Source organism: Lipotes vexillifer, unplaced genomic scaffold (genome assembly GCF_000442215.2).
Source record: "Lipotes vexillifer unplaced genomic scaffold, Lipotes_vexillifer_v1.1 scaffold371, whole genome shotgun sequence".
Taxonomy (NCBI): Eukaryota; Metazoa; Chordata; class Mammalia; order Artiodactyla; family Lipotidae; genus Lipotes; species Lipotes vexillifer.
In genome coordinates, this window is record NW_006786304.1 from 3,192,092 (window position 1) to 3,215,854 (window position 23,763).

General features: G+C 57.6%; 3 protein-coding genes across 6 annotated transcripts in view; all 3 read left to right on the forward strand.

Moving 5' to 3' along the window:
* The window catches only part of RPS19 (ribosomal protein S19), a 7,701-nt gene extending 1,627 nt beyond the window's left edge, over nt 1–6,074 (forward strand). The window contains exons 4-6 of the mRNA XM_007458585.1: nt 4,334–4,517; nt 5,053–5,107; nt 6,009–6,074. Of these exons, the coding sequence (XP_007458647.1) occupies nt 4,334–4,517; nt 5,053–5,107; nt 6,009–6,035 (266 nt within the window). The 3' untranslated portion in view covers nt 6,036–6,074. The remainder of the gene's footprint in view (nt 1–4,333; nt 4,518–5,052; nt 5,108–6,008) is intronic.
* Nucleotides 6,075–9,850: 3,776 nt separating this feature from the next.
* On the forward strand, nt 9,851–13,197 carry CD79A (CD79a molecule). Of its 2 annotated transcripts, none has more exons than XM_007458586.1 (5): nt 9,851–9,945; nt 11,320–11,613; nt 11,874–11,992; nt 12,548–12,616; nt 12,746–13,197. In XM_007458586.1, the coding sequence occupies exons 1-5, from the start codon at nt 9,870–9,872 to the stop codon at nt 12,857–12,859; spliced, it is 672 nt and encodes a 223-aa protein (XP_007458648.1). In that variant the 5' UTR covers nt 9,851–9,869; the 3' UTR covers nt 12,860–13,197. The 2 variants fall into 2 exon arrangements, with proteins under 2 accessions (XP_007458648.1, XP_007458649.1); XM_007458587.1 differs by having other exon boundaries at nt 9,870–9,945; nt 11,320–11,502; nt 12,746–12,859.
* A 1,166-nt stretch (nt 13,198–14,363) lies between these two features.
* ARHGEF1 (Rho guanine nucleotide exchange factor 1) overlaps nt 14,364–23,763 on the forward strand; it is a 19,517-nt gene continuing 10,117 nt past the window's right edge. The window contains exons 1-8 of one of the 3 annotated variants that reach the window (XM_007458588.1): nt 14,364–14,449; nt 19,135–19,177; nt 19,275–19,358; nt 19,855–19,968; nt 22,258–22,356; nt 22,624–22,666; nt 22,876–23,122; nt 23,587–23,616. In XM_007458588.1, the coding sequence (XP_007458650.1) occupies nt 19,148–19,177; nt 19,275–19,358; nt 19,855–19,968; nt 22,258–22,356; nt 22,624–22,666; nt 22,876–23,122; nt 23,587–23,616 (647 nt within the window). In that variant the 5' untranslated portion in view covers nt 14,364–14,449; nt 19,135–19,147. Of the gene's footprint in view, nt 14,450–15,783; nt 15,892–19,134; nt 19,178–19,274; nt 19,359–19,854; nt 19,969–22,257; nt 22,357–22,623; nt 22,667–22,875; nt 23,123–23,586; nt 23,617–23,763 lie in introns of those variants that run through there. The other 2 variants (XM_007458589.1, XM_007458590.1) reach the window with 2 other exon arrangements.

Sequence of the window (23,763 nt, forward strand, 5' to 3'; positions counted from 1 at the left end):
TTTTTTTGCGGTACGCGGGCCTCTCACTGTTGTGGCCTCTCCCGTTGCGGAGCGCAGGCTCAGCGGCCACAGCTCACGGGCCCAGCCGCTCCACGGCATGTGGGATCTTCCTGGACCAGGGCACGAACCTGTGTCCCCTGCATCGGCAGGTGGACTCTCAACCACTGCGCCACCAGGGAAACTCCTGGTTGCATAGTGCTAGTGCTAGTATTGCCTCATCTGTCTTTGATGTTTCAAGTTTCTCCAGTCACCCCCATGGAGGCTTACCTTGGGAGTAGGGGATGGGGTTCAAGGCTGGATTGTGCCAAGGTGGCAGCCTCTGCACAGGACCTTCACTAAAGGCTCTCGGCCTCTCCTGTCTTCAGCCGTTCTGTGTGAAGTGGGGGCTCTGTCCTGACCAGAGCTTGTCTGTAGGTGGGAAGCAGAGTTTGGACAAAACTCCAGAATGACCTTGAGAAGAGTTGGCCTTGGTATAAGGTGCCCAGCACCTCGGAGCATGAAGTATTTTGTAGATTGGTGGGTCAATCTTTCAGGCCCTAGACTGGGCATAGGGGCCAGCACGCTCAGCCACAGCCTCTGACCCCTGAGGACTGAAAGGTCAAATCTGTGAGATGAGTGGGGTGGGTAGCATATCTGTCTACTCACTTGTATGTTTTTGTAAGGAAAAATGGGTCTGGTGAAGGGGAGCTGACTTGACCTCCCTGGGCACACAGTCAGTGGTGATGGGGCCTGGACGAGACCACCACTACCTCTGTCATCCACCCATCTTGGGAAGCAAGGCATGTCTGGTCCTAACTGCTCTTTGGTGATGCCCCAAGAGCCAATAGGTCAAGCAAGGCAACTTTGGATCTAAGATGAGGAGAAAGAATCTAATAGCTTTTCCTCTTTGATTAGGTGAATATGCATATTTTGTGTAAACTGTACCTAACAAAAACTTCCCAAGTAGGTCTGGTGGTTGCTGATTTGCAGTTGATGTCAGGGAGGTTAACATGCTTGTGGTCTGCCAGCTCCTGATGCCACAGTCTACCCGACTCTTGTCGTGATTGGAGGTGGGGGCAGCTCTGTCCCCTTGGCAGCATTTTGTACTTTATTTTTCTAGGTGGGGAGAGATTAAGGGGAAATGGGGAAAGGACCCTGGGTAACACACACCGAGTTGAGCCTGCCGGCCATCTCTACAGTTGCTGTGGCCCCTTTCTGCCCACTGCGCACCTTCCCCAGCACGTTACGCTGGGTGTGCGTCCTCTGCCTGCCCTGCTGCTCTCCCTTGGCATTTCCAATGCTCGCTTTTGACTTCAGTTCCCCAGCTGCCCTAGTGGCACAGTGTAAGGGTTCTAGACCAGGGTGTGTTGTGTGTGTGTTGTTGGGGCAGAGCCATGCCCGTTTGTATAAAATCATGATAGGCAAGAGTTGCAGATGCCACAGGCTACCTGGTCTACTCTCTGACCCTTTACAGGAAAAGTCTGCCGACCTCTATTGGAGTCTAGAGTGCTCCCACTTAGTTTGGTCAGTCCATACTCTGGACAAGTGGAGTTATAGGAGATAGTCATTTACCCAGGAGGAAAGTGAGATACAGACGGTGACGACCGTGGGAGGGTGTGGCAGGCTGACTCCAAAACCACAGTCCGCCATATTTGCTTTTCCTTCTCTGGATCGTGGGCCCCCTCAGGGGTTTGGGGCTAAAACACAGTGGGATAGCGACCTGTCCTGGGAGGCTGAGCTCTGGCAGTGAAGGCAACAGGGCAGTGGGGGTCAAATTCTGGAGACATATAAGAGCCAGCACGGTGTGGACAGCTATTGACCTCAGATATGGGGGATACAGAGGGCAGAGGTAGATGGCAGGGCCTTCTTGAGGGTGGTCCGCAAGAGGTGCAGATCTGTAGGGGTGAGCACTGACCAGGCAGTGGTGTAGCGGGCAGTGTGTGTGAGGGGTGAGGTGTAGAGATAGAAAGAGCCTGTTTCAGGGGAGTGGGGAGAGTGCTCTAAGGGGAGGAGCAGTGTCAAGGGGGGACCATGGCAGGGCTTTGAAGGGGAGTGGTGCAGTGTGGCCCTAGACAGGCTTCTTGACCTCAATGCTCAGAAGGGTCTGCTTGCGGGGGCGGGGGGAGGTAAGAATAAGAATACAGTGTGTGTTTCAGTAGGTGTCCAGCGGCGAGCGAGCAGCTGTTGGATTGGGGCACCTGAGTGCTTTTGCGCGCGTGTGTGTGTGTGTGTGCGCGCGCGCGCGCACGCTCAGCTTACAAGATCTTAGTTCCCCAACCAGGGATTGAACCCAGGCCTCTGCAGTGAAAGGGTTAGAGTCCTAACCACTGGACCACCAGGGAATTCTCCTGCACCAGGTAATTTTATGCGTCATTAAGAAAGATGTGAAACTCCCCCTGGGAGAAACAAGGTTGAGCTTTATTGGAGTTTGTTCTCTGCCAGTCACTGCTCAGGGTTGAAGTAAGTTGTCCCCCTTAGTACCATGGCACAGACCACTTGAAGGGAGTGGACTGTCACAGCTGACAGGGAGCAATGTTCGGGTTCAGACCCCATCTGCCAGACAGCCCGCCCCTTTCCGTGCTGAGACTGGGCTGAGCGCTTGTCCTGGTTCAGCAAGATTCATTTCTAGTGTGCAGCCTCTTCTGGGCGTTCGTGAAATTAGGAGTGTTCATCTTACCCCCTTCGTGAGGCTCTTACGCCTTCCACAGCCCAAGTGGGAGAGCAGATCTCCACCTAGAGCCAGGGCATGACCAGACAGGTGCAGGAGGGATGGTGGTAGCCATTGGGCATTTGCACTGGTCTTAAAGGCGAGTTTTCCATGAGGTCGCTCTTGGCAGAAAGATTGTGGGGGGTGGCTTGTAACAGGTGACTCTTGATCTGGCAGTGGGTGGGCTGCTTGGTGCCTGGAAGAGGGTCAGAGCTTTGATCTAGGGGGTGGGGTGAGGACAAAAAGAACCAAGGAGAGTGGTTTTAAAGCGGAGGACAAAGGCAGTGGTATCAGGGAGGGGCTGCTCAGTGGTCCTGGAGAAGTGGCCATGGTTTGTGCTGCGCTGTTGGCCCCTGAGGCCTGTGGCTGTATCCGGAGAGGTCTTAGAGGGCAGGAGAGAGGCTGAGAACAAGTTGTGTGCAGGAACTGCTCTGGGAGGGGCAGCTGGAGGGAAGGAGGAGCCTATCTCACCTGGTCAGTTCCACCTACCCCTCCCCGCAGCTCATGACACTGGAGGGTCATGGAGATGGCCCAGCGCCCCGTGACTCTTGGCAGTAAGTCATTATCGAAGGAATGAATCCTTGGCTCCCCGTTCATGTTCAGGACTAAGGGGAATCTAACGTGCTGCTCTTTGCGGTGACCTGGATTCCTACCTTTGACCTTTCAGCCAGGCAGGGCTGTGTGATGTCCAGCATCTGGGCCCCAGTTCTTCAAACCTCAGTGGCCCCCTGAGGTAGAAAAGCAGAACCGTCTGGAGGGGCTGTCCCTACAGAGCTTGTGGCGTGAGCCCAGGAGTACTCTGTGGAGTTTAACCTTTTCCATCCAGGAAAGTAGCACCTGACGCGTTCATGGCATCTTCATAGTAGCGCTCAATGAGGTACTTTTCGTCCCGGTTCTCAGGTGAGGGTAGGTGACTTGCCAAGGCCACAGTATCGGGCGGGCTCCTGAGGCCATGTTACTGCCTCATAGGAGAGAGTGAAAAGCAGACGGCATAGGGCCTGGCAGGCAAGTGTTGCAGTTGAACAGAAGAGGATTTCCGAGGAGGCTGGCCAGGGTGGGTGAGGGACTTGCCCAAGCCAGTCAAGGGACCAGAATCCCAGTCCACAGAGTGGGTGACGCACCTTCCAGGTTGGGAACATCCGTTGCATAGGATGTCAGTTCTGCTACCACTGTTACCCAAGCTCTCCAGGGCTGGGGTGTGGGAGGATCAGTAGGTCTCTTCTCCAGCTCTGCTGCCCTTCAGAGCTCCCAGGCAGATGAAGGGGGACAGTCACGGCTTAAACATTTGCTAGGCTCTCCCCACAGAACCTCAGGTCCACCTCACAGCACAGCTGGGCACTAACAGCTAAGCAGGTCCCGGTGGGGGGGGGGCGGGTTGCCTGCCTGGTCACGTGGCTACGGCAGTCCCTCCACTACCTGTGCACTCCAGTCTCCTGAACTGGGGGGGGTGGTCAGGTACTGGGGCTTGGTGTGTATTCTCACGTTCTCAGTTTCCCTGACCGTAAAACGGTGAGGTGAGAATCTGCTGCCGCACACAACTAGATTTGTGACCTTGAGCAAGGCCCTTTTCCTAAGGCTGCCTCAGCTGTGGAGAAGCGTCTTCTCTGCCTGAGAAGGGTTCCCAAGTCTCCCTTGCCTCCCACCCAGCTTCCACAGCACGGCACCTGTACCTCCGGGGCGGCGCTGGGGTTGGTTCCATGACCAAGATCTACGGGGGGCGTCAGAGGAATGGTGTCATGCCCAGCCACTTCAGCAGAGGCTCTAAGAGCGTGGCCAGGCGGGTCCTCCAGGCCCTGGAGGGGCTGAAAATGGTGGAAAAGGACCAAGATGGGTAAGCGGGTTGGGGAGGGAGCTGGGGGTGCGGAGGAGCCTTGGGGCCAGATCCCCTATGATGAAGTTATCAAGGACTGTCCCCCTCCACCCACGCAGTGAGGTGCCAGGTCTGTCCTGCACAGCTGCACCTGCCCCCCAGGCAGGCAGGGGATACTTCAGAATAGCGCACAGCGCGGGGCCTCCCCCCGACCTCTCTGGCTAACTACTCCAGGCTCCAGGAAGGTAATTTAGCGACTGTCCGCTTTCATTAGCCTGCTCGTTAGCTTTTCCCAATTGATTTTTCGGGGCTTTTGATCTAATGCTTGCACAAACGGCACCCCATCAGCTCCCAGGGGAGCTCCCACTCCAGCCTCCAGCTTGTTGGAATGCAGCCGACTGGGGACCTCAGTGGGACTTGTTTGGTGTCATGTGGTCCTGTGGCCAGGTGCCTTCTTGGAAAGCCTGGCTCATGTCCAGGAGAGGCCTGGGAGGGATCAGGGACGCTGGTGGGAGCCTGCACTCACCTGGGGCTATATGACCCTTATCTCCCACAGGGGCCGCAAACTAACACCTCAGGGACAGAGAGATCTGGACAGAATCGCTGGACAGGTAAGGGCTGGGTACCTCAGTCACCGCCTGGGTGTTTCTGGAGCCTGGGTTTTGTCAGATGGGAGTTTCCTCCCCTGGAGAGCAGAGCCCAGGGGAGGAGGGTGCAGGAGAAAGAACGTTTCTGACAGACTTCCTGTGGGGGCTGGTTGAAAATGCAGGTGCCTGGGTGATGGGAGGCCCACGGTGCAGCTCGCCGGGCTGGCTTCTCCTGCAGGGCTGGCTTCTCCTGCACACGCGACTCCCTCTTCCCGGGTCAGCCTTCTGATTCTGGCTGCAGTGTTTCTTCCTTAGTCTTCATGCTTACTGAGTGTTGGGTGCCTCAGAACCCAGGTCTCCTCCAGATGCTGGCTGACTGTAGACACCCTGGGCCAGAGTCCCTTCACCTGGAGCCAGGCTCCCCGTCCGTAGAGGGATCTGCTTTTGCCTACCTCGGAGGGAGGTGGTGAGGATTCCATGAGCTACGGCAACAGAGGCCCCCAGGGTCTGGCGTGAACCCATTGTTGTTTTTCCTCTTGACTCAGGCCTCCTGGGAGTCTTGGACTGTTGAGTCACTTAAGTGTCAGAAGAGAATGGGGATGTCAGCCCTCTGGGGATTGTGGGTGGCCTGGAATGAGAAGGGCAGATGCTCTTCCAGGGCAGAGCAGGGCCTGGCACAAACAGCAGTGTGGAGTAATGGGCAGATGTTGGAAACACACGACAACGCTCTCTTTCCTTGAGAGTCCCAGTTTTATCCTTCTGTAAAATGGGGAGGTACCCAAGATTGTGAGGATCGAATGAGATGAATACATGTAAACCACGAATCAGGGTGCCTGGCGTCCCATAGCTACTGGGGAGCTACTGTGAAGTGCTTGAACACAGACCTCACAACTGATCTTAACTATTTGTCCATCTTTTCCCACAGGTGGCAGCTGCCAACAAGAAGCATTAGAACAAATGATGCTGGGTTAATAAATTGCCTTGTTCGTAATCCTGGTCTGGGTCTCTTGATTGGGGGGAGGCCGGGCAAGAGGAAGGAGCGCTGCGCTGCACTTCCCTTCCCTTGAGAAAGAGTGGGGGCCAGGCCCTTTCCTGGATGGCTGTGGTACTCAACAGCCTCAGAAACCTGAGGCCTGGCCTTCCAGGTTCACACGGTTCTGCCCCAAGTGGGCGAGATGGTGGTGCAAGACCCAGGGGCCCTTGCTCCTCTCCCACACCTTGCCTTTGCGGGTCTCAGAAAAAGAAACTGAAAGTTCAAGCAGTGGCCCCACGTGGAGCCTTGGACCCTGCTGGAACAAAACAGGAGGGCCCTGGGGCTCAGGTGCTGATTCTCTGGAAAGACGTGTACAAGGAAAGCCGTCACTCGGGGTGGTCCTTTGTGTGCCTCCAGCCCAAGGTGACCTGCCTAGTGTACACGTCCTTTTCCTGACCTACACGGGAGCCTTCACTTTGGGGATCTCTGGCCTGGGCCCTGCTGTGAGATGGAGCTAGCTGTACCTGCCGCAAGAATTGGGATGCAGTGCTGAGGCTGCAGCAGGGACCCAGCTGGCAGGGGGCTGTTACTTTCCTCCCAAAGGGAGGGGCATGGCCCCTGCATAGAGGCCAAGCTCCCAGGGCCCTCTCGGTGTCGCCCCCCACCACAGTTCTGCATGGTGATTGGCTCTGCACTAATGGGACGGGAGCCCCACCTGTGATTGGTCTTCTGGTCCTGGTGGGAGATGCAAAGGGCTTCCAGTAGGTAGGTGCTAAGCTTTGGAAGGGTCCCCTTACCACCCCGTGAGACCTGGCCCACCTCCCATTTGGGGAAAACAAAGATGCTGGGCCTGAGCTGGCTAGGCCATTTCCTTTCAGTGCCAAGCCTGGCTTTGAACAAATGACTTGGGTTCAAATTCCGACGCTGCCCAAAATTCTGTGCGACCTTGAGCAACTTACCCTCGGCCTTCTGCTCCTACCTGTAAAGCTGCTTACTCCTACCTGAGGGATTCGGGGAGATGCCGAGTCTTGGCTCAAAGCACACCTGATGGACCAAGATGTTCAAAATGGAAAGTATCAAACTAAAGAGTCCCCAGCACCCAGTGGGGAATGAAGGTGTCATTTCCCCCCAGCCTAGAAGTTGTCAGGGCTGGAAGATCTGATAACACTGGACTAGAGCCTACCACGTGCAAGGTGCTTTATAAATAAATCACTTAATACTCTGTGAAATAGGTGCCAAAAAGTGCAGTTTGGAGATGGGGAAGATAAGTCACAGGTTGGGTAATTTGCCTGATGTCCCACAGCCAGGAGGTGGCAAAGCCAGCATTTGGACCTGGGCTCTAGCCACTACAGGGCACTGTCCCTTAGAAGTGGGGAAAATGAGGCCCAAAGGGTTACACCCCTGGGCATGGCCTTGAGCCAGTCACTCCTTGTTTGGGGCCTAAGTTTCCTCTTTTGCTGATTGAGGATGAAGATATTTCCCAGACTCGTCCTGGGAATGCAATGCCAAGCGTCTGGTTTGCTCACGCAGTGCCAGATACCAGGGTGCTGGGTAAGCGGGAGGTGGAGGTGCCCAGACAGGCCAGCGAGCCTGAGAGGGCCTGCAATGCGGCGGCTGCGCCCCTTCAGCCACTGGGAGGCAGTCGAGGGCCTGCCTGGAAACCGGCTCAGCCAGGAAGGATGCTGAAGGAGGTGAATTCCTAAGGGCTGCAGCGTCTGGATCCAGACTTGTTCCTACATGGGAGTTATAGGAAGAACTTTAGTACAGAGGGGCTAATGACCTGCTGTACAGAGAGGGACCCAACAGAACACCTGGGTCCCTGGAGGGAAGGAGGGAAGGCCCAAGGGCCAGAGAAGAGGAACTGTGTCCTAGGAACTGTGCTAAGCACACTGTGATATTCTTACAGCCTCACAGGTAGGGAAGTTATGCCCAGATTACAGGAGGAGAAACTGAGGCTCAGATGACCAGAGCTGAGATTCAAACCCAGGAGGTGTGAACTCTTGAGGCCCATGTTCTGTGTGGGTGACAGTTGCACCTTTTTTTAAAATTACAAAATACTTCAAGCATGCAAAACAGTACATATACATAATAGTGTAACAAAGACCCATGGGACTTCGCTGGTGGCGCAGTGATTAAGAATCCACCTGCCAATGCAGGGGACACGGGTTCGAGCCCTGGTCCGGGAAGATCCCGCGTGCCGTGGAGCAACTAAGCCCATGCACCACAACTACTGAGCCTGTGCTCTAGAGCCCACGAGCCACAACTACTGCAGCCCGCACGCCTAGAGCCCGTGCTCCGCAACAAGAAAAGCCACCAAAATGAGAAGCCCATGCGCCACAATGAAGAGTAGCCCCCGCTCGCTGCAACTACAGAAAGCCCGCGCGCAGCAACGAAGACCGCGCGCAGCCAAAATAAATAAATAAATAAGACCCATGAACCCGCCACCCAACTTAAAAAGTAAAGCAAGACATAAAACTAAGACAGACAAAGCCCTCTGTGTACCCTTCCCAGTCGCAACCTCCTTGCTTCCCCCAGAGGTAACCCGTCTCAGGAGTGGGGTATCACTCCCCTGCATGCGTTTACACCTTTACTGTAGACACATGTGTCCCTAACAGCACACGCTGTTGTTTTGCCTTTTTAAAACAAGCCAGCTGGATCCTGTCATAGTACATTTCTTCTCATTTTCTTGTTTCTGAGATGCAGCCATGTTGACAAGCAAAGCTCGGCCTCTTCTCCTGCTGTGTGCTACTCCATTGACTGACTATACCTCAATTTATGCATCCCTTCTCCTGTAAATGGGCTTTTCGTCTGTTTCCCAGTTTTTGCTACCAAAAATCTCCCTGCCATGAATTTTTTCATGGTGTATCCTTATGTGTGTGTGTGCGCGCGCATGTATTTTCCTCCCACTTGACCTACAATAATGCTCAAAGGAAGCTGGTCACACATAAGTGACTTGGAATCCCTGCTCCACCACCAGACTGTATAAACTGGGCAAGTAACAGTGATGGTGTTCCCTCTCTGTGATGGCCTCAGCTTCCTCCACTGTAAAATGGGGGGTGGCCTACCTTGCCCACTTGTGGAGAGGCTGAAATGAAAGAACACCAAGAAAGAGCCCATCGTGGCCCTTTCGGTGTCGGGAACATCAACTTATGTCACAACATCAGGGAGATATTTTTATCCTTATCTCTTGAATTAAAAATGCCAAATCTTGGAAAGGGAAGCCACCACCTAGTCACGGAGCTGGTGGAACTGCCTCATGTATTCCTCATGAGCATTAATAGTAACTAACATTCACTGAGCACCTACTACGTGCCAGGCCCTGTGTTCAGTGCTGTGCATGCACAACCTCTTTAAATCCTCTTTTCCAACCCCAAGGAGGGAGGACACGGAGGCTCGGAGAGGGGGACAAGTTTTGCCCAAGGCCAGTGAGAGGCAAAGACCAGGCTCGGAGCCACCCGCGTCCCCTGACCACCTGTGCGCAGCAGGCACCCCGAACTCTGGCTCCCTCGGGCTTCCTTTCCAGTGACGAGCCAGGCCTTAAACCAATCTCTTCCCCCTACCCAAGCAGCCTCCTCTCGGGGGAGTTGTGGCGGCCACAGGTGCAGGGAGCAGTTCCTCTCCACTCACGGCCTGAAGCCTCCTGGTAGGGGCTGCCCCCAGCCTGACAACCAAAGGACCCGGCAGCGGGGCCAGTGGAGCCCATCTCCTCCGAAGGGCTGGGCAGGAAGTGGGGCGGGGTTTGGGGCTCGGCCGAGGTGGGATCTGGTACCCCAGGGCCGCTGCCACCCAGACAAAACAACCCACTGGGAGAAGATGCCTGGGGGTCCCCAAGCCCGCCGAACCCTGCGTGCCACCATCTTTCTTCTCTTGATCTTCGCTACTGGCATGGGTACGTGGTCAACAGGCAGGTGCTGGGGGGAGTTGTGGGGGGGAACCGGGAGACTGTTGAGAGGGCCCAGGCAGTGGGGACGGGAGAGGAGCTGACAGGAGGGGGCTAGAAAACACCCCGTAGAAACTGCATCTGCTTGACCGTCCCAAGCGGGCCAACGGGAGGCTGGAGGGGGGCTCAGAGAAGTTGAAGGGGCATCCTCCGTGGGGGAGGCAGGGCGAGAGACACCTTCCGCACCCCCTCATCCCCCCAGATCAAAATAAGGAAATTAGGCTGCCCTTGACTGAGCTCCAGAGCTGGGGGCAGGGAGGGGACTGTGGGTCGTGCTCAGTTTCAGGGGAGAAAAAGCTTTTCGCCTTCTCTGCCTTGAATCCCAATCACCATCCCCTAGGTAGGGAACCCCTTCTCAGTGCTGTGGGAGCCGGTCACCTTCCCCCTTCCTCTCCCACGCAATGCCAGCTGGCAGGGCTGTGACCACCCCGTTTGACAGAGGAGTTTAGAGAGGTGGCCAGTCACCCCAAATTTCCACTGGGAGCTGAGTTTGGAGTCCGTGACCCTTAGGTTGCTGCCTCTGCCGCCACCTCTCTCCTCCTCCTGCCACAGACAGCCATGTGGACTGGCCCGAGGGCAGCGAGGGGGCGGTGGGGGGGTGGATAGTGGCACAAGAACTGGGGCTTCCCCAGCCTGGGCCACCCAGCCCCCTCCCGCCAGCCACCTAGCTGAGGCCCTCCCCTAACGCCCAGCCCAGCCAAAACACTGAACTCACCCCTGGCCCCCAGCTTGACACACACAAAGTTACGCAAACGGAGGACGAGGGGCGGGCCCAGGGTCACAGGGCAGGACAGGCTCATGAACCGGCAGGAAGCGGCCCAGGGCCAGGGGGCCAGGGTTCGAACCCCTGAGCCACTCCTGCCGCCCTGGGCCTCAGCTGTCACCCTTGTAAAATGGGATAATGAGAGAACTGATGTCTAAGGGTTCTGTGACAGTTATACACAATATATAAAGCGCCAGGTGTGTGGCCAGGCTGGGGCTAGGGTGAGAAAATAATCTAGGAAGGCCTGCAGGAGGAGGTGATGCCCAAACTGATTCTAGAAAGAGCTGCCTGGCCCGGGGCACTGCTAGCACCGGGGACCCGACTATCCAAGTGCCAGTGAGCTCAGTGGGGCCGAAGCTCGGAGCAGGTATGGAGAGGGTGGCAGGAGGTGGCTCTGGAGAGGCGAGTGGGGACCCCCCAGCAGTGTGTCACTCACACTCTTCTGCACACACCCCCGCCACACACACATGCACACACACAGCCAGGAGCGCTGCAGAAGCAGGGGCCGGGCTGGGCCTGTGTCTCCATTCACGGTCCCTCACGCATTTGCCTCTCCGCAGGCCCCAGGTGCCAGGCCCTGTGGGTGGACTGGGGCCCACCATCAGTGACGGTGAGCATTGGGGACGAGGTCCGCCTCCTGTGCAGACACAATGGCAGCAACCCCAACATCACATGGTGGCGCATCCTCCAGGGCAACTCCACGTGGCCCCCTATGATGGCACTCTCAAGCCCGGGCCCCAAGGGCGAGCTGATCATCCAGCAGGTGAACAAGAGCCACAGGGGCATGTACAGGTGCCAAGTCAAGGAAGGCCAGAAGGTCCAGCGCTCCTGTGGGACCTACCTCCGCGTGCGTGGTAAGTGCACACCACTCCACAGCTGGGGCCACTGGCTTCCTCACCGGTGACGGGGTGGGGGGGGGGGGGGGGGGGGGGGGCCAGTGCCTGAGCTCCTGCATCTCGGGCATCCTCACTCCCTGGCTCACACACGGTGGCTGGTTGATTTTCTCACCTGCAAGGTGGGGACTTCAGTGGTCTTGGGCCTCGATGGGGGTGTGGCCAGGAGGCGAGGGGAGGACTCGAGGCGCTGGGCTCTGAGCGGCACTCCCTCCTCACAGAGCCACTCCCCAGGCCCTTCCTGGACATGGGAGAGGGCACCAAGAACAACATTATCACAGCCGAGGGGATCATCCTACTGATCTGCGCTGTGGTGCCTGGGACGCTGCTGCTGTTCAGGGTGAGCCACGCCGGGGACCAGCGGCCCCCTGAGTCTGAGGGTCCCGCCTAAAACTTGACAGAATGGCAGCACCCACCTCATAGGGCTGTGAGGGGGTCAGGAATTTAATATAAGGAAAGCATTTTACATGGCGCTGGGCCCGGAGGGGCATCCTGGCTCAGTCTCCCCCCAGGGTTGTCCTCACATTCCCTGCCCCCCACAGAGATGTCCAGCTCTCCCCGTCTACCCAGGAGTGCCGTAGCCTCCAGATGTAGCCAAGGCCAGGGAAGATGGGGGCTGGTGTCCTCCCAGAGTCTCTGGCCAGCACCAGTCTCTCTTTGGGGCGCAGGGCAACTACAGCCATTTACTATTATTGTTGTTGTTATTCGTGGAGAAAAACAGGCAGTGGCAACAGCCCGAAGGGCACTGGCTTGGACCCAGAGAGACCTGCCACTTACAGGACATGTAGCTCTGGGCATGTCCCTTACCCTTTCTGCTAAAGCACCTCCTGGCCTCCATGAGGGTCTGAAAACACATTCTCTCCCCTATTCACGGAGGCTCCCAATCCCCCAACAGAAACGGTGGCAGAACATGAAATTCGGGGCAGATGTCCAGGATGACTATGAAGATGAAAATCTTTATGAGGTGAGTGGAAGGTGGGGGCAGGTGCGTGTCTGTGGGTGGGGCTCTTACGGGGTTCCTCCCTGAGGTTGGCCGGGGAGCAGGGACCCAGGCGTCCGGGCCCTGAGGCTCACCACCCCGTTTCCACCCCAGGGCCTGAACCTTGATGACTGCTCCATGTATGAGGACATCTCCCGGGGCCTCCAGGGCACCTACCAGGATGTGGGTAGCCTCCACATCGGAGACGTTCAGCTAGAGAAGCCGTGACCCAGCCGGGCTGCCCCACCAGCTGGGCACCCAAACCGTGTCTCACCCCACTTCCCTGGAACCCGCTCTCTTTTCACAATCTTTCCTGGGAGTATCCTGACTCAACTTCCCCCTTGGGAGTGGCCACTTTTCTTCCCTCTAGACCGTCCTCATCCCCTCCCCACACCCTAACTCAATCCTCCCCTTACTGCCTTTCCCAGGCTCCCCCTCATCCAGCGGGTAATGAGCCCTTAGTCACTGCTTCTAGGGGAGCTGATTGTAGCAGCCTCATTAGTGTCACCTCCCCGCTCCCTGCTCTGTCATGGCCACTTAGTGATAATAAATGCTTCCCAACTGCAGACCTTCGCAGGAGTCACGGATCTCATGGGGACCACTCCCCCTCCTCCTCTGGGACCCAGAGGTTCCAGGACCTCAGCCCCCTCCTCCCCCAGCTCCTGACCACTCTCCACACCTGGGACCAGGTAGCCAGTCTTGGCTGTCCCCTGAAAGAACCAGGAAGTGTCTTGGGAAGGGCCCCAACCCAGGCCATGTGCCTGAGCAGAGGGGGACACATAGGGGGCCCAGGTAACCATATTCATTTATGCATATTTAAGTCCCAAAGACACAGTGGACTGTCAGGTGAGACTGGTACCAAATTCTGACCATGGCCACACCTGTTCTCTGGGAGTGGACTTGTAGAAGCGGGATTTGGAGAGTCTGTGGCCCTAAACTGGGGATGGTGGGGAAATCCAGAGGCGGTTGACAGAGAGGAACAGAGATACAGAGTTTTTGAGCTAGAGAGGGGAGGGAAATCGAGACAAGGATAATGATGGAGAGACAGAGCAAGTGAATTGAAAGGCACTGAGGAGAAAGGGCATCAGAGACAGAGAGACAGCAGGAAGAGACAGGAAGGAAAGAAGGGTCCATAGAAAAATGGACATCGAGAGGCTGACCCCCCTGAGACTCTAGGGAAAGCAACAGTTGGGGAAATGACTGATGGCGATGCAGAAAGATACAGACCCAGAGATGGGGAGAGAAGGCTCCGAGGAAGAAAGTGACAACGAGTTGAAAAGACAACGGGAAGAAGCAGGGGCCTGGGAGCGGGAAGGAAAGACCTCAACGGAAAAAGAGAGACAGACACAAAGAGAGGAACACGGACAGAAACACACAAAGGCAAAAAAAAAGAGAGGAAGACCAAGAGACACACAGAAACGGAAAGCAGGGGCGGCTGCTGCGCAGACTGAGGCGGACGCAGGGCCCCCTGCCTCGCCAGGGAGGTGATGGCCGACGCCAGACATACATGAGAAAGGTGGAACCCGCGCCCTGCGTACGGGCAGAAGGACTAAGCCGGCAGAGGTCGGGCGGGTCCCGGGCGGAGCGGGGAAAAGGAGGGGGCGGGGCTGGCGGCGAGAAGGGGAAGGAGGCGGAGGTGCCGGGCGGGCCCGGGGCGCGGGCAGGAAGCGGGGAGGGGCGGCGGGGCGGGGGCCTCCGGAAAAACGCCCCAACTTCCTGCCCCGCCAGAGCCAGGAAGCGGGAGCCGGGACACCGGGCCCGGGATCGCCGAGCCCGACCTCGGGCGCCCCGCCGGTCACCTCCCCGCGCGGACACCAGGTACACCGTCCCTGGCCCCGCCCGGCCTCTCTCCCCTCGGCTGCTAGGGGAAGTGGGGAGGAGGAGGGAGGGGGCTGGGCGCTGCCGGCAGTGAAGGGGCCTCCTCCCGGCCCCGCTGAGCCAGCAGGCGCCCCTCCCTGGGCCTCAGTTTTTCCATCTGTCAAAGGGGACAAAGAGAGGAGAGCTAATACTTGCTCAGTGCCCAGTAGGTGAGATGAGGGCTGCGAGCCGGGGGTCAAGGCTTCCCAACTGTCTGGCGGAGGACAGATGATCACTCCCATTGCACAGGTGGGGAAACTGAGGCCCAGGGAGTAAAACCGACTCGTCCCAGGTCACATACATCGTGAGACCGAGTGGAGTTGGGATTCGAACTCGCAGGTGCTTTCAGCTAAGCGCCGTCCTCCAACCCCGCATGCTTTAGAGCCACCCAAAAGGAAAAGCGACAATAACAGGGTCATAGGCCGTTGTGAAGCTGAAAGTTGCAGAACGCGTTTGAAAGCATTTTTTGGAAAGGTCTTTTTCTGGGTCATGAGTTATACCCTGGGAGATGGGTTGCAGGGGGACAGAACTGGAGATTTTTTCCCATTGTACAGATGGGAAGACTGAGGCCCAGGGAGAGTTAATTACTTTTTCCAGGTTCCACTGCATGTCAGTTGGGAAGGTATGCTCAAACCCAGGATTTTTGCTTTGCGGCCCCAGCGGAAAGTGTGGGGCGGGGTGGGGGGCAGTGCGGGGAGAATTAATGTACGAGCGTTGGGAATTCAAACGGTCCCAAGTTAGGGTGGAAAGATGGGGTGGGGATCCCAGTCTGGGGGCTAAGGGCCGGGGCGACTCGGTGTTCTCGGATTGAGCACTGGTCTGGGGGCTGGAACCATCCCCACCTCTGGCCTGGGGGTGGGGGGCAGGGGGCAGGGGGCGGGGCCCAGGAGAGTGACGGGGACAGTCGAGATACGGAAACGCCAGCCCTCCAAGGCAGGCCAGAGCGGCCCTATCTGGCCAGCGTGGCTCAGTGGAGAGCTAGAGCGGCCGGCAGGAGGAGTAGAGTCTCCTAGGCTGGAGCCTGGCAGGAGCGGGCTAGAGCGGCTGACGGGAGGAGTGGAGCTGGAAGCAAAGGTGGACTCTGGGGTGGCTAGAGCGACTCGGAGGCGGGGGTGGGGGAGCCCGGAGCCGGCGCGCGGAGGCTTCGGTGCAGGCCAGAGCGGCCCTATCTGGCCAGCGTGGCTCAGTGGAGAGCTAGAGCGGCCGGCAGGAGGAGTAGAGTCTCCTAGGCTGGAGCCTGGCAGGAGCGGGCTAGAGCGGCTGACGGGAGGAGTGGAGCTGGAAGCAAAGGTGGACTCTGGGGTGGCTAGAGCGACTCGGAGGCGGGGGTGGGGGAGCCCGGAGCCGGCGCGCGGAGGCTTCGGTTCTGGCAGCAGCGGTGCTTCTCCTCCGACCCGGAGCAGGTGAGGGACGCGGACCCCGGCGGGCGTCACACCTTGACTCCACACGTCCTCCCCAGCATCCCTGACCATGCACACTGCCACGTTCCCTGTAGGATTTGGGGCCGTGTACACCCGCCACGTCCTACATATGATTTGGGGCTCGTGTAGACCCGCCACGCTCCATGTAAATTACAAGGTCCTACAGACCCTCCAGGTTCCTGCTGCCCCCCCCTCCCCGCCGCCCCATGGAGGTCCGGCTCCTTACAGATGTGGGGTTTCCATAGATCAATAGCATCCTCTAGAATCCGGGGCCCTGTAGATCCTGGGTCTCGGGGACCACCACACTCCCCTATAGAATTCTGGTCCCCTTTTAAGTCTCCAGAGATCCCGTAAACTGGCTTCTTCCCCTTAAGGACTTATGATCCTGTGTGATCCAAGGATCCTTGTAGACCCATTATATGTCAGTTAGAATCTGGGTCCTTATGCATTCCAAGGGCTCACCTTGACTACTCAGTATTTTAGGTTCTTACGGCTCCTAGAGGTTCTTGGAGACCGGGCTCATCCACTCAATATCTTATAGACCCTGAGCCCTGCATAGAACCCAGGCACCCATGTAGTCCTCACACATGCCCGCTTTGCTCTAGGACCCCCGCCCTAGAGGACCTTCTGAACCTGCCCTCGTCTCCACAGCCCCATGCACATAACACCCCCTCTGCTGGACCCCCGGGCTTGTCAGTTGCCTTTAGATCCATCTGACCACTTCAACCCATCATTCTGTAGCCTTTGTGGGACCACGCCCCATCTTCTAAGCAACCAGCCCCCTCCCAAATCCTCTCTGAGCCCCAGGCCTCTGTGGGGCAGCTGAGTCCAATCTGCACTCCTGCCCAGGCCACAGTGCCCACATACCCCTCACTCCCAGACACCATAGGGAAACCTGATGTGTCTCAGCTTTGGTTCAAATTTCAGTTTCCTAAGGTCGGGGTGGGGATTCCCCATTCTCCAAAGCCGTACATTCTGGGAGTTAAATGCATAAATTCTGGAGCCAGACTGCCTGGGTCGGAATCCTGGCTCTGCCTCTTATGAGCTGTGCTGCAGTTTCCTCCTCTGTAAAATGGGGTTAATAATAAGAAGAAGACTGATTTCACAGGGTCACTGAGAGGATTGAGTTAATATCTATCAAGCATTAATACTGTTCCTGGCACGTATTTAATGGCACTTAAGTGTTAACTATTATTTCCTATCATTGTGCTGAGGAATAAAAGAGATAATACATATCAACTGCATGTTCTGGGGCCTGCCTGGCACGTAAGCATTTGCTCAGATAACGTGTGTGTCCTCACCTTTGCCCTTTTGGAATCTTCCCTGCTTCTGTCAAACTTTTCCACCCCTGAGCGGGATGAGCAGGGACCCTCCATGTCCATGGTCATGCTTTCCAGCCCAGAAGTTGCAGCTGATGGCCTGGTGAAGGTTTTCTTTTTCTTTCTTTCTTTCTTTTGTTTTTCAATATTTATTTATTTGGCTGTGCCAGGTCTTAGTTGCAGCATGCGGGATCTAGTTCCCCGACCAGGGATCGAACCCAGGCCCCCTGCATTGGGAGCACGGAGTCTTAACCGCTGGACCACCAGGGAAGTCCCCGGTGAAGGTTTTCTATCTCGGATGGGAGTGATAATAGCATGGGGGTGCTTGTGGTTTTGAGGATTCAGTGATTTACTCTGTGAGAAGCACTTAGGGCAGTGCCTAGCACACTGTAAGTGTGGTGTAAGTTCAGCTCTCATAATAAATTACTATTATTTTTCTGCCTTGTTTTGCAAATTTATTTATGTGAACATTTAACAATGCTCAGATCTTAAGTCACCCAAGCTTGGATGTTGAACAAATACACTTTATGGAAAAGAATAAAAATGAGGCCTGCTTGGGTGAACCCATAGGATGGCATTTGGACACTCCAGAAAGCATCATTGTTTAATGATCATAATCAAAATCCCAGCTGCCATTTATTGAGTGCTAGGGAGGCGGCCTGTGGAAGAGGGAGAAGGGTGGGTCCGCAGCGACTAGGGTTATAAATAGCTTTGGGCTGTGGGGAGAACCCCCTCGCACTGGTCCACCCCACCCCTGTTTCCACAGCGCCTTCCCACCTGACACGGGCTCGAGTGGCATTAGTCAGACTAATTAAGGACACAGAAGATGTCAGTGGGAAGACGCGGGGAGAAGTGGAGATTCTAAGGGAGACAAGATGGGAGAGACAGCGAGAGATGGGAGGGAGAGAGACGAGAGACAGCAAGTGAGACAGTGACGCAGACAGGTACGGGGACAGTGGCTGCAGGAACCAGATGTGGGGAGACAGGCAGAGGCTGGGGGGAAGGACAGGGAGCAAGAGAAGCAGGGGTGGGACCTAGCAGAGGGGAGGCAGGGACAGTGGGAAAATGAGACAGGTCTGAAGGAAAGGCGAGAGAAAATGAAGAAACAGGGAGAAGAGAGTCAAAGGCATGAGGCAGATTCAGTGGAGAGGCAGCTGGGGAGAGGCGAGCCGGCAGACACACAGACAGACGGGACAGGTGGACACAGGGTGAGAGAGATAGACACCCCTTGGGATGAGCTCTCTGAGGACCATCCCTTGTTTTCTGGGATGGAAGCCGGAAAGATGCCAGGTCCCTGAGGGGAGGAAGTGGGGTCGAGGACTCTTGGTCCTGAGGGAGGAGGGTTCACAGTTTGGTTTTCTCGTGTGGAGAGAGTTGGGGGTTGGGGGTTTTGCCATTGTGATTTCCTGTCACAGGAAGCAGGGCTGGTGGGTTCAGAGGCAGCATCCTGCCCCAAGCCTGTCACAGGTCAGAGCAGAGCCCCCATGCCCCAATTATCTCCCTCCCAGCTCCCCTTTAGCCTTTCCACCTCTGCTCACCCACCGGCCCTGCCTCCTCCGGATTCAGCCCCCAGCCCATCGGGGACCCGAAATCGCAGGCTCTCAGGGCCACAGCTCTCTCACGGACCCAGGCTCCTGGCCTCAGCTCCACACCCCCCACCCCCCACCCCCCCCCCCCACCCCCGCCACCCTCCACCACCCACAAGGCTCCCTGTCCTTGGGCTCCCTGCCCTGGCTGGCCTCTGAAGGGCTCTTTGTCGCCACACAGAGGCCCCATTGAGCTGTGGAGGCCGCGATGGCGGTGGAGGCTGTTTACTCACCTTGGCACCTGGGCCAGGAATCTGTGAGTAACCGCCCTGGGCCGCCCTCTCCCACCCCTCTAACCGCGGCCCCTCCTCTTCCCCCAGCCCTGCAGAGCCCATGGAGGCCGAAGACGTTGCCCGAGGGGCGGTGAGTGGAGAGAGCGGAGAGAGCGGAGGGGTGAGGGGACTGGGGGGCTGTGCGGTGGGGAGCACTGTGGGCTGAAGCCATCCCTCCCCTTCCACAGGCCCCAGGGCCCCCCCGGCCTGGCCTGGTGCCCGTCTGCATCATCGGGGCTGAGGACGAGGATTTTGAGAATGAGCTGAAGACGGTGAGAGGGAGGTGGGGTGGGAAAGCTTCTGTCCCAGGCTCCCTGGGGCTCCAGCCCTCAAGTCCCGACCTCAGTGTCCCCTCTCCCACCTTGGGTCCTGTTCTGTGTCTTCAGATGCTGTCACTCGGCCTCCTCTCACTGCCCATCTCTCTTTCTTTAATCTTCCTGGTACCTCCTTCCTCATCCCCTCACCCCATCCTCAATGCCTCCCCCATTACAGCACAGACTCTCACCCTGTTTAACCCCCGTTTTTATCGCTGCCCCCGCCTCCTAATTACAGCACAGATCCTCATTCCATCTCTCCTGATTTCTGTCCTCTTCACCCACCATTGTAACATTAAATCTCATCCATCCAACCCAACCCCTGACTTGCCACCATCACAGCAGAGACACCATCAGCACCCCACCTGCCAGCTTGGATCCATCGGGAAGTGCCAGGGAAGAGGGAGGGTCAAGCCCCAAGCCCCTCCTCTGCTCCCCACTCTCTCACCCCCAGAACCCCGAGGAGCAAAACAACCAGTTCCAGAGCCTGGATCAGGTGAAGCGACGCCCGGCCCACCTCATGGCCCTCCTGCAGCACGTGGCCATGCAGTTCGAGCCGGGACCCCTGGTGAGGGCGGGGCTGGGCCGGCGCGAGGCGGGGCGGGACAGGGATGGGACCAGCCACAGTGCTCAGTGCGTTAGACCAGCGAGGATGAGCCAGGCGGGATCCAGAGCGCACAGCTTGAGAGCCAGGAAGCCCACCACGGGATGCAGACAAGGTTGCAGGTGCCCCGTGTAAATTTCTGAGCAGTGGGCGCAGCCCGGGAGAGTAGGCACTGCAGAGTCTCGCAGAGCAGCAGAGAATCCAGCAGCCTGGCGGAAACCATGCCCCCGGCCCCGTTCCGTGCCCACGGCAGCATCACCCATCAGTGACAGCGCCTTTTCACAGACTCTGGAAATCAAATTCTCTGCACGTGCCACCAGTCAGTCCTTCAGAGCTGGTGGTTGGGAGAAAACCATTAGCCTCCTCGGGTCTAGGTGGCACAGTAGGCTCTGGCCCAGAAACAAGGAAACTGCTACAAGCAGCCCACGAGGCAGAGGGAATGTAACGGATGACCCGGAAAACTTGTTATCGGGCAGAAAATACCGGGGAGGTGTGCATGCAGAGCCGTGCCATCTGGGAGACACCTGCAGAGTCTAGAGAACGCAGCAGGTGACTTGGGGAGGGAGAAGCCACAACACGGGCTGGAGGGGGCTCTGTGGACCAGGGTCCCGTCCCAAGAAGACCCCGTGCAGCCCAGCGCAGGCTGGGAGCTGGGCTTAGCCTAGGGCAGTGCTCTGTACAGGAAATGCGTGGTAGATCCCTCCAGAAAACAAGGAGACTGATGGAAGTGTCAGGGAGGGAGGCCCTGGGGGGTGCAGAGAGAAGAGTGTATCGACTGATACCAAAGCTTCAGAAACTGGCAGGCAATCAGGAAATTGCCAGAAAAGTGGCTACCCCTCCCCTGGTGCACGGAGGCTCTGGCGCTCTGGGCAGGGGAGTCCCCCTGCTGAGCCTGAGGGTTTCTAGAATTTGAACTCCTGGAATTTAGCCCAGGGATTGTGCTGACTGCTGTGCCCCTTTTTTTTTTTTTTTTTTTTAAAGAAGATGTTGGGGGGAGGGGTTTAGTAAGTTATTTATTTATTTTTGGCTGTGTTGGGTCTTCGTTTCTGTGCGAGGGCTTTCTCTAGTCGTGGCGAGCGGGGGCCACGCTTCATCGTGGTGCGCGGGCCTCTCACTGTCGCGGCCTCTCTTGTTGCGGAGCACAGGCTCCAGACGCGCAGGCTCAGTAATTGTGGCGCACGGGCCTAGTTGCTCTGCGGCATGTGGGATCCTCCCAGACCAGGGCTCGAACCCGTGTCCCCTGCATTGGCAGGCAGATTCTCAACCACTGCGCCACCAGGGAAGCCCTGCCCTGTCCCTTTACATATGTGGAAACTGAGGCCTGGCCGGGGCCAGGGGTTCGGCTCAGGTGACCCAGATGGCCTTCGGCATTTTGAGAGTTGTCCTCGTGCTGTTTCCTCACCCCCTTGGCTAGGGGAGGGGCCAGGAGATAGCTGTGGTCCCTTGGGCTGCTTCCTGTTGGCCTCTGATGGAGTTTTGCTTTATGGGGGCGTGGGGAGGGGGCAGGCGTAGATTACTGGGGTGAGTCCTTAGCACACAGAGACCATGTCCCTTACCTGATGAGAGTCCCCCAGGAGCCAGGACAGGTTGGAGGCCCCACAGCATTGCCAGTGTCACCCAGCATAGGACTGCCATGTAGGCGACCTAAAGGAGTGCTTGATGAATGAGTGAGTGAGTGAGTGCCCACGTCCTCCTGTTTATGTGCCCAGTGCCGCTGTGTACTAGGCCCTGTGTGGGACACAGATGAATCAGAACGTCCCCCCTGCCACAGACACACACACACGCGCGCGCGCGCGCGCACACACACACACACACACACACACGCCCTCAAGTAACTCACGGTATTGCTAGGCAATGGGGAGCAGTAGAGACAGGCTGCCTGAGATCCAGTCCGAACTTCGTCACTTACTAGCTGTTTTCTCATCTGTAAAATGGGATAACGGTAGTCCTCCCCGTGACCGAACAGGTTAATGCGGCTAAAGAGTTTGCACAGCGTCGGGTACACACCCAGCCCGCTTGCTGTAGTTGGGGGAGGCGGTAGTAGCAGCAGAGAGAAGACGGACCAAGGAACCATTTCACAGGAGAGAAAATGAACGAAAGCCGTGGTGGCCTGAGGAGGCAGGCGGGGTCCTGGTACGGGGATGGGGGACATCAGGGAGCACTTCACAGAGGGTTTGCGCCCTGAGGCGTTCCAGGGGGCAGTGCGGTCTGGGTGGGGTGGGAGGAGGATGGGTCACGCTTTGTCTCCCCCAGCTCTGCTGCCTGCACGCGGACATACTGGGCTCACTGGGCCCCAAGGAGGCCAAGAAGGCCTTCGGCGACTTCTGCCACAGCTTCCTGGATAAGTGTGCGGTGAGAGACCCCTTCGAGGGGGCCCCATCCCCCGTCCCCTTCACCCTGGACAGCCAGCCTGCTCCTCCCAACCTCCAGCCTGCTGAGGGCAACGTGAAGGGCGGCCTGGTCTGGGGAGACCCTGTGCCAGCCTGACCCCCCCCCTCCACTGCTCCCTCCCCTTAGAGCATCGTACCCACTGGTGCTTGGGCTGCCATCCCATTGATCCCAACACTGCCCCCTTCACTGCGGAGTCCTCCCCTTCACTCCATTCTCTCCCCTGAGCAGATTCTGCGGGTGTCGGTCCCTCCCACCGTGGCCTTTGAACTTGGTAAGGAGAAGAGAGGGGATTTGGGGCTGAGGAAGTGTTCTCTAGCAGGGGCCAGGAGCGCCCCGGGAGGGAGGCCGCACTCTCGTGCTCCCAGGACAGGGGGTTGATCTTCCTTCTTCATGGCCACCACAGCCCAAGGAAGCAAAGCTGTCAGCGTCGAGGGGTAGGAGGGGAGTCACGACCCCCGGGACTGGCCCCTGTCCCTGCAGACCGCACGCGGCTCGATCTCCTCTCCGAGGACGTGCAGCGGCAGTTCGTGCAGGAGGTGGTGCAGACCCAGCAGGCAGCCGTCAGCCGGCAGCTGGAGGACTTCCGCTCCAAGAAGCTCATGGGCATGACACCCTGGGAGCAGGAGCTGATCCAGCTGGGGGCCTGGGTTGGGCGGGACCGCGCCACCTATGAGGCCCGCGAGCGGCACCTGGCCGAGCGGCAGCTGACCCACCTGGAAGAGATGCAGTGAGTGGGACCGGCCCCTCCGCAGCCCCGAGGGCGCCCTCTGCCGCCCCGTTCCTTGTTCTTCCAGGCTCCCTCTGCAGCTGCAGCGTTTATTTCCCAGCGTTTGGGCTCCTCCCTGACTTCTGGGGCCCAGCCCTGGCATTTTAGTCCATCTGGTTTGGCATCTTCCCTTCCCAGCTTTGGGGTCCCTCCTAGTTTCCGGGTCTTGTCCACGGTCTTGCATTCAGGCCTGGGCTTTGGGTCCTGTCCTTGCAACTCTCACGACCTCGGGAGAGAGTCTGTCCTTCAGTGATGGTCCTTCCCAGATGCGATGCGTCAGCAGCAGCCCCCCCACCCCACCCCGTCTGCCTCTCCTCTCTCCCTGTGCCAGCTTTGGAGGGGACAGCAACCTAGACAATTGTGCTGGGTGGTCAGGGACCCCAGGCTTAGCAAATTTGTTACAGACTTCTTTCTTCCTCTTACAGACACACCATTTCTAACGATGAGGAAAAGAGGTGATGGAAGGAGAGAGGCCGGCGGGGAGTTTGGTTTTCTGGGCCCGAGGGAGGAGGGCCTGCCGCCTAGGGGCCTGGGCGTTGAGCAACACCTCTGGCTCCATCCTCTAAAACCCTCTCTCTCCCCGCTTTCCTCAGATACTCAGC

Coding starts and splice junctions, on each gene's coding strand:
- CD79A (XM_007458586.1), top strand. CDS start 9,870: ATGCCTGGGGGTCCCCAAGCCCGCCGAACCCTGCGTGCCACCATCTTT. Junction 11,614..11,873: donor GACCTACCTCCGCGTGCGTG/GTAAGTGCACAC, acceptor CCCTCCTCACAG/AGCCACTCCCCAGGCCCTTC. Junction 11,993..12,547: donor GGACGCTGCTGCTGTTCAGG/GTGAGCCACGCC, acceptor ATCCCCCAACAG/AAACGGTGGCAGAACATGAA.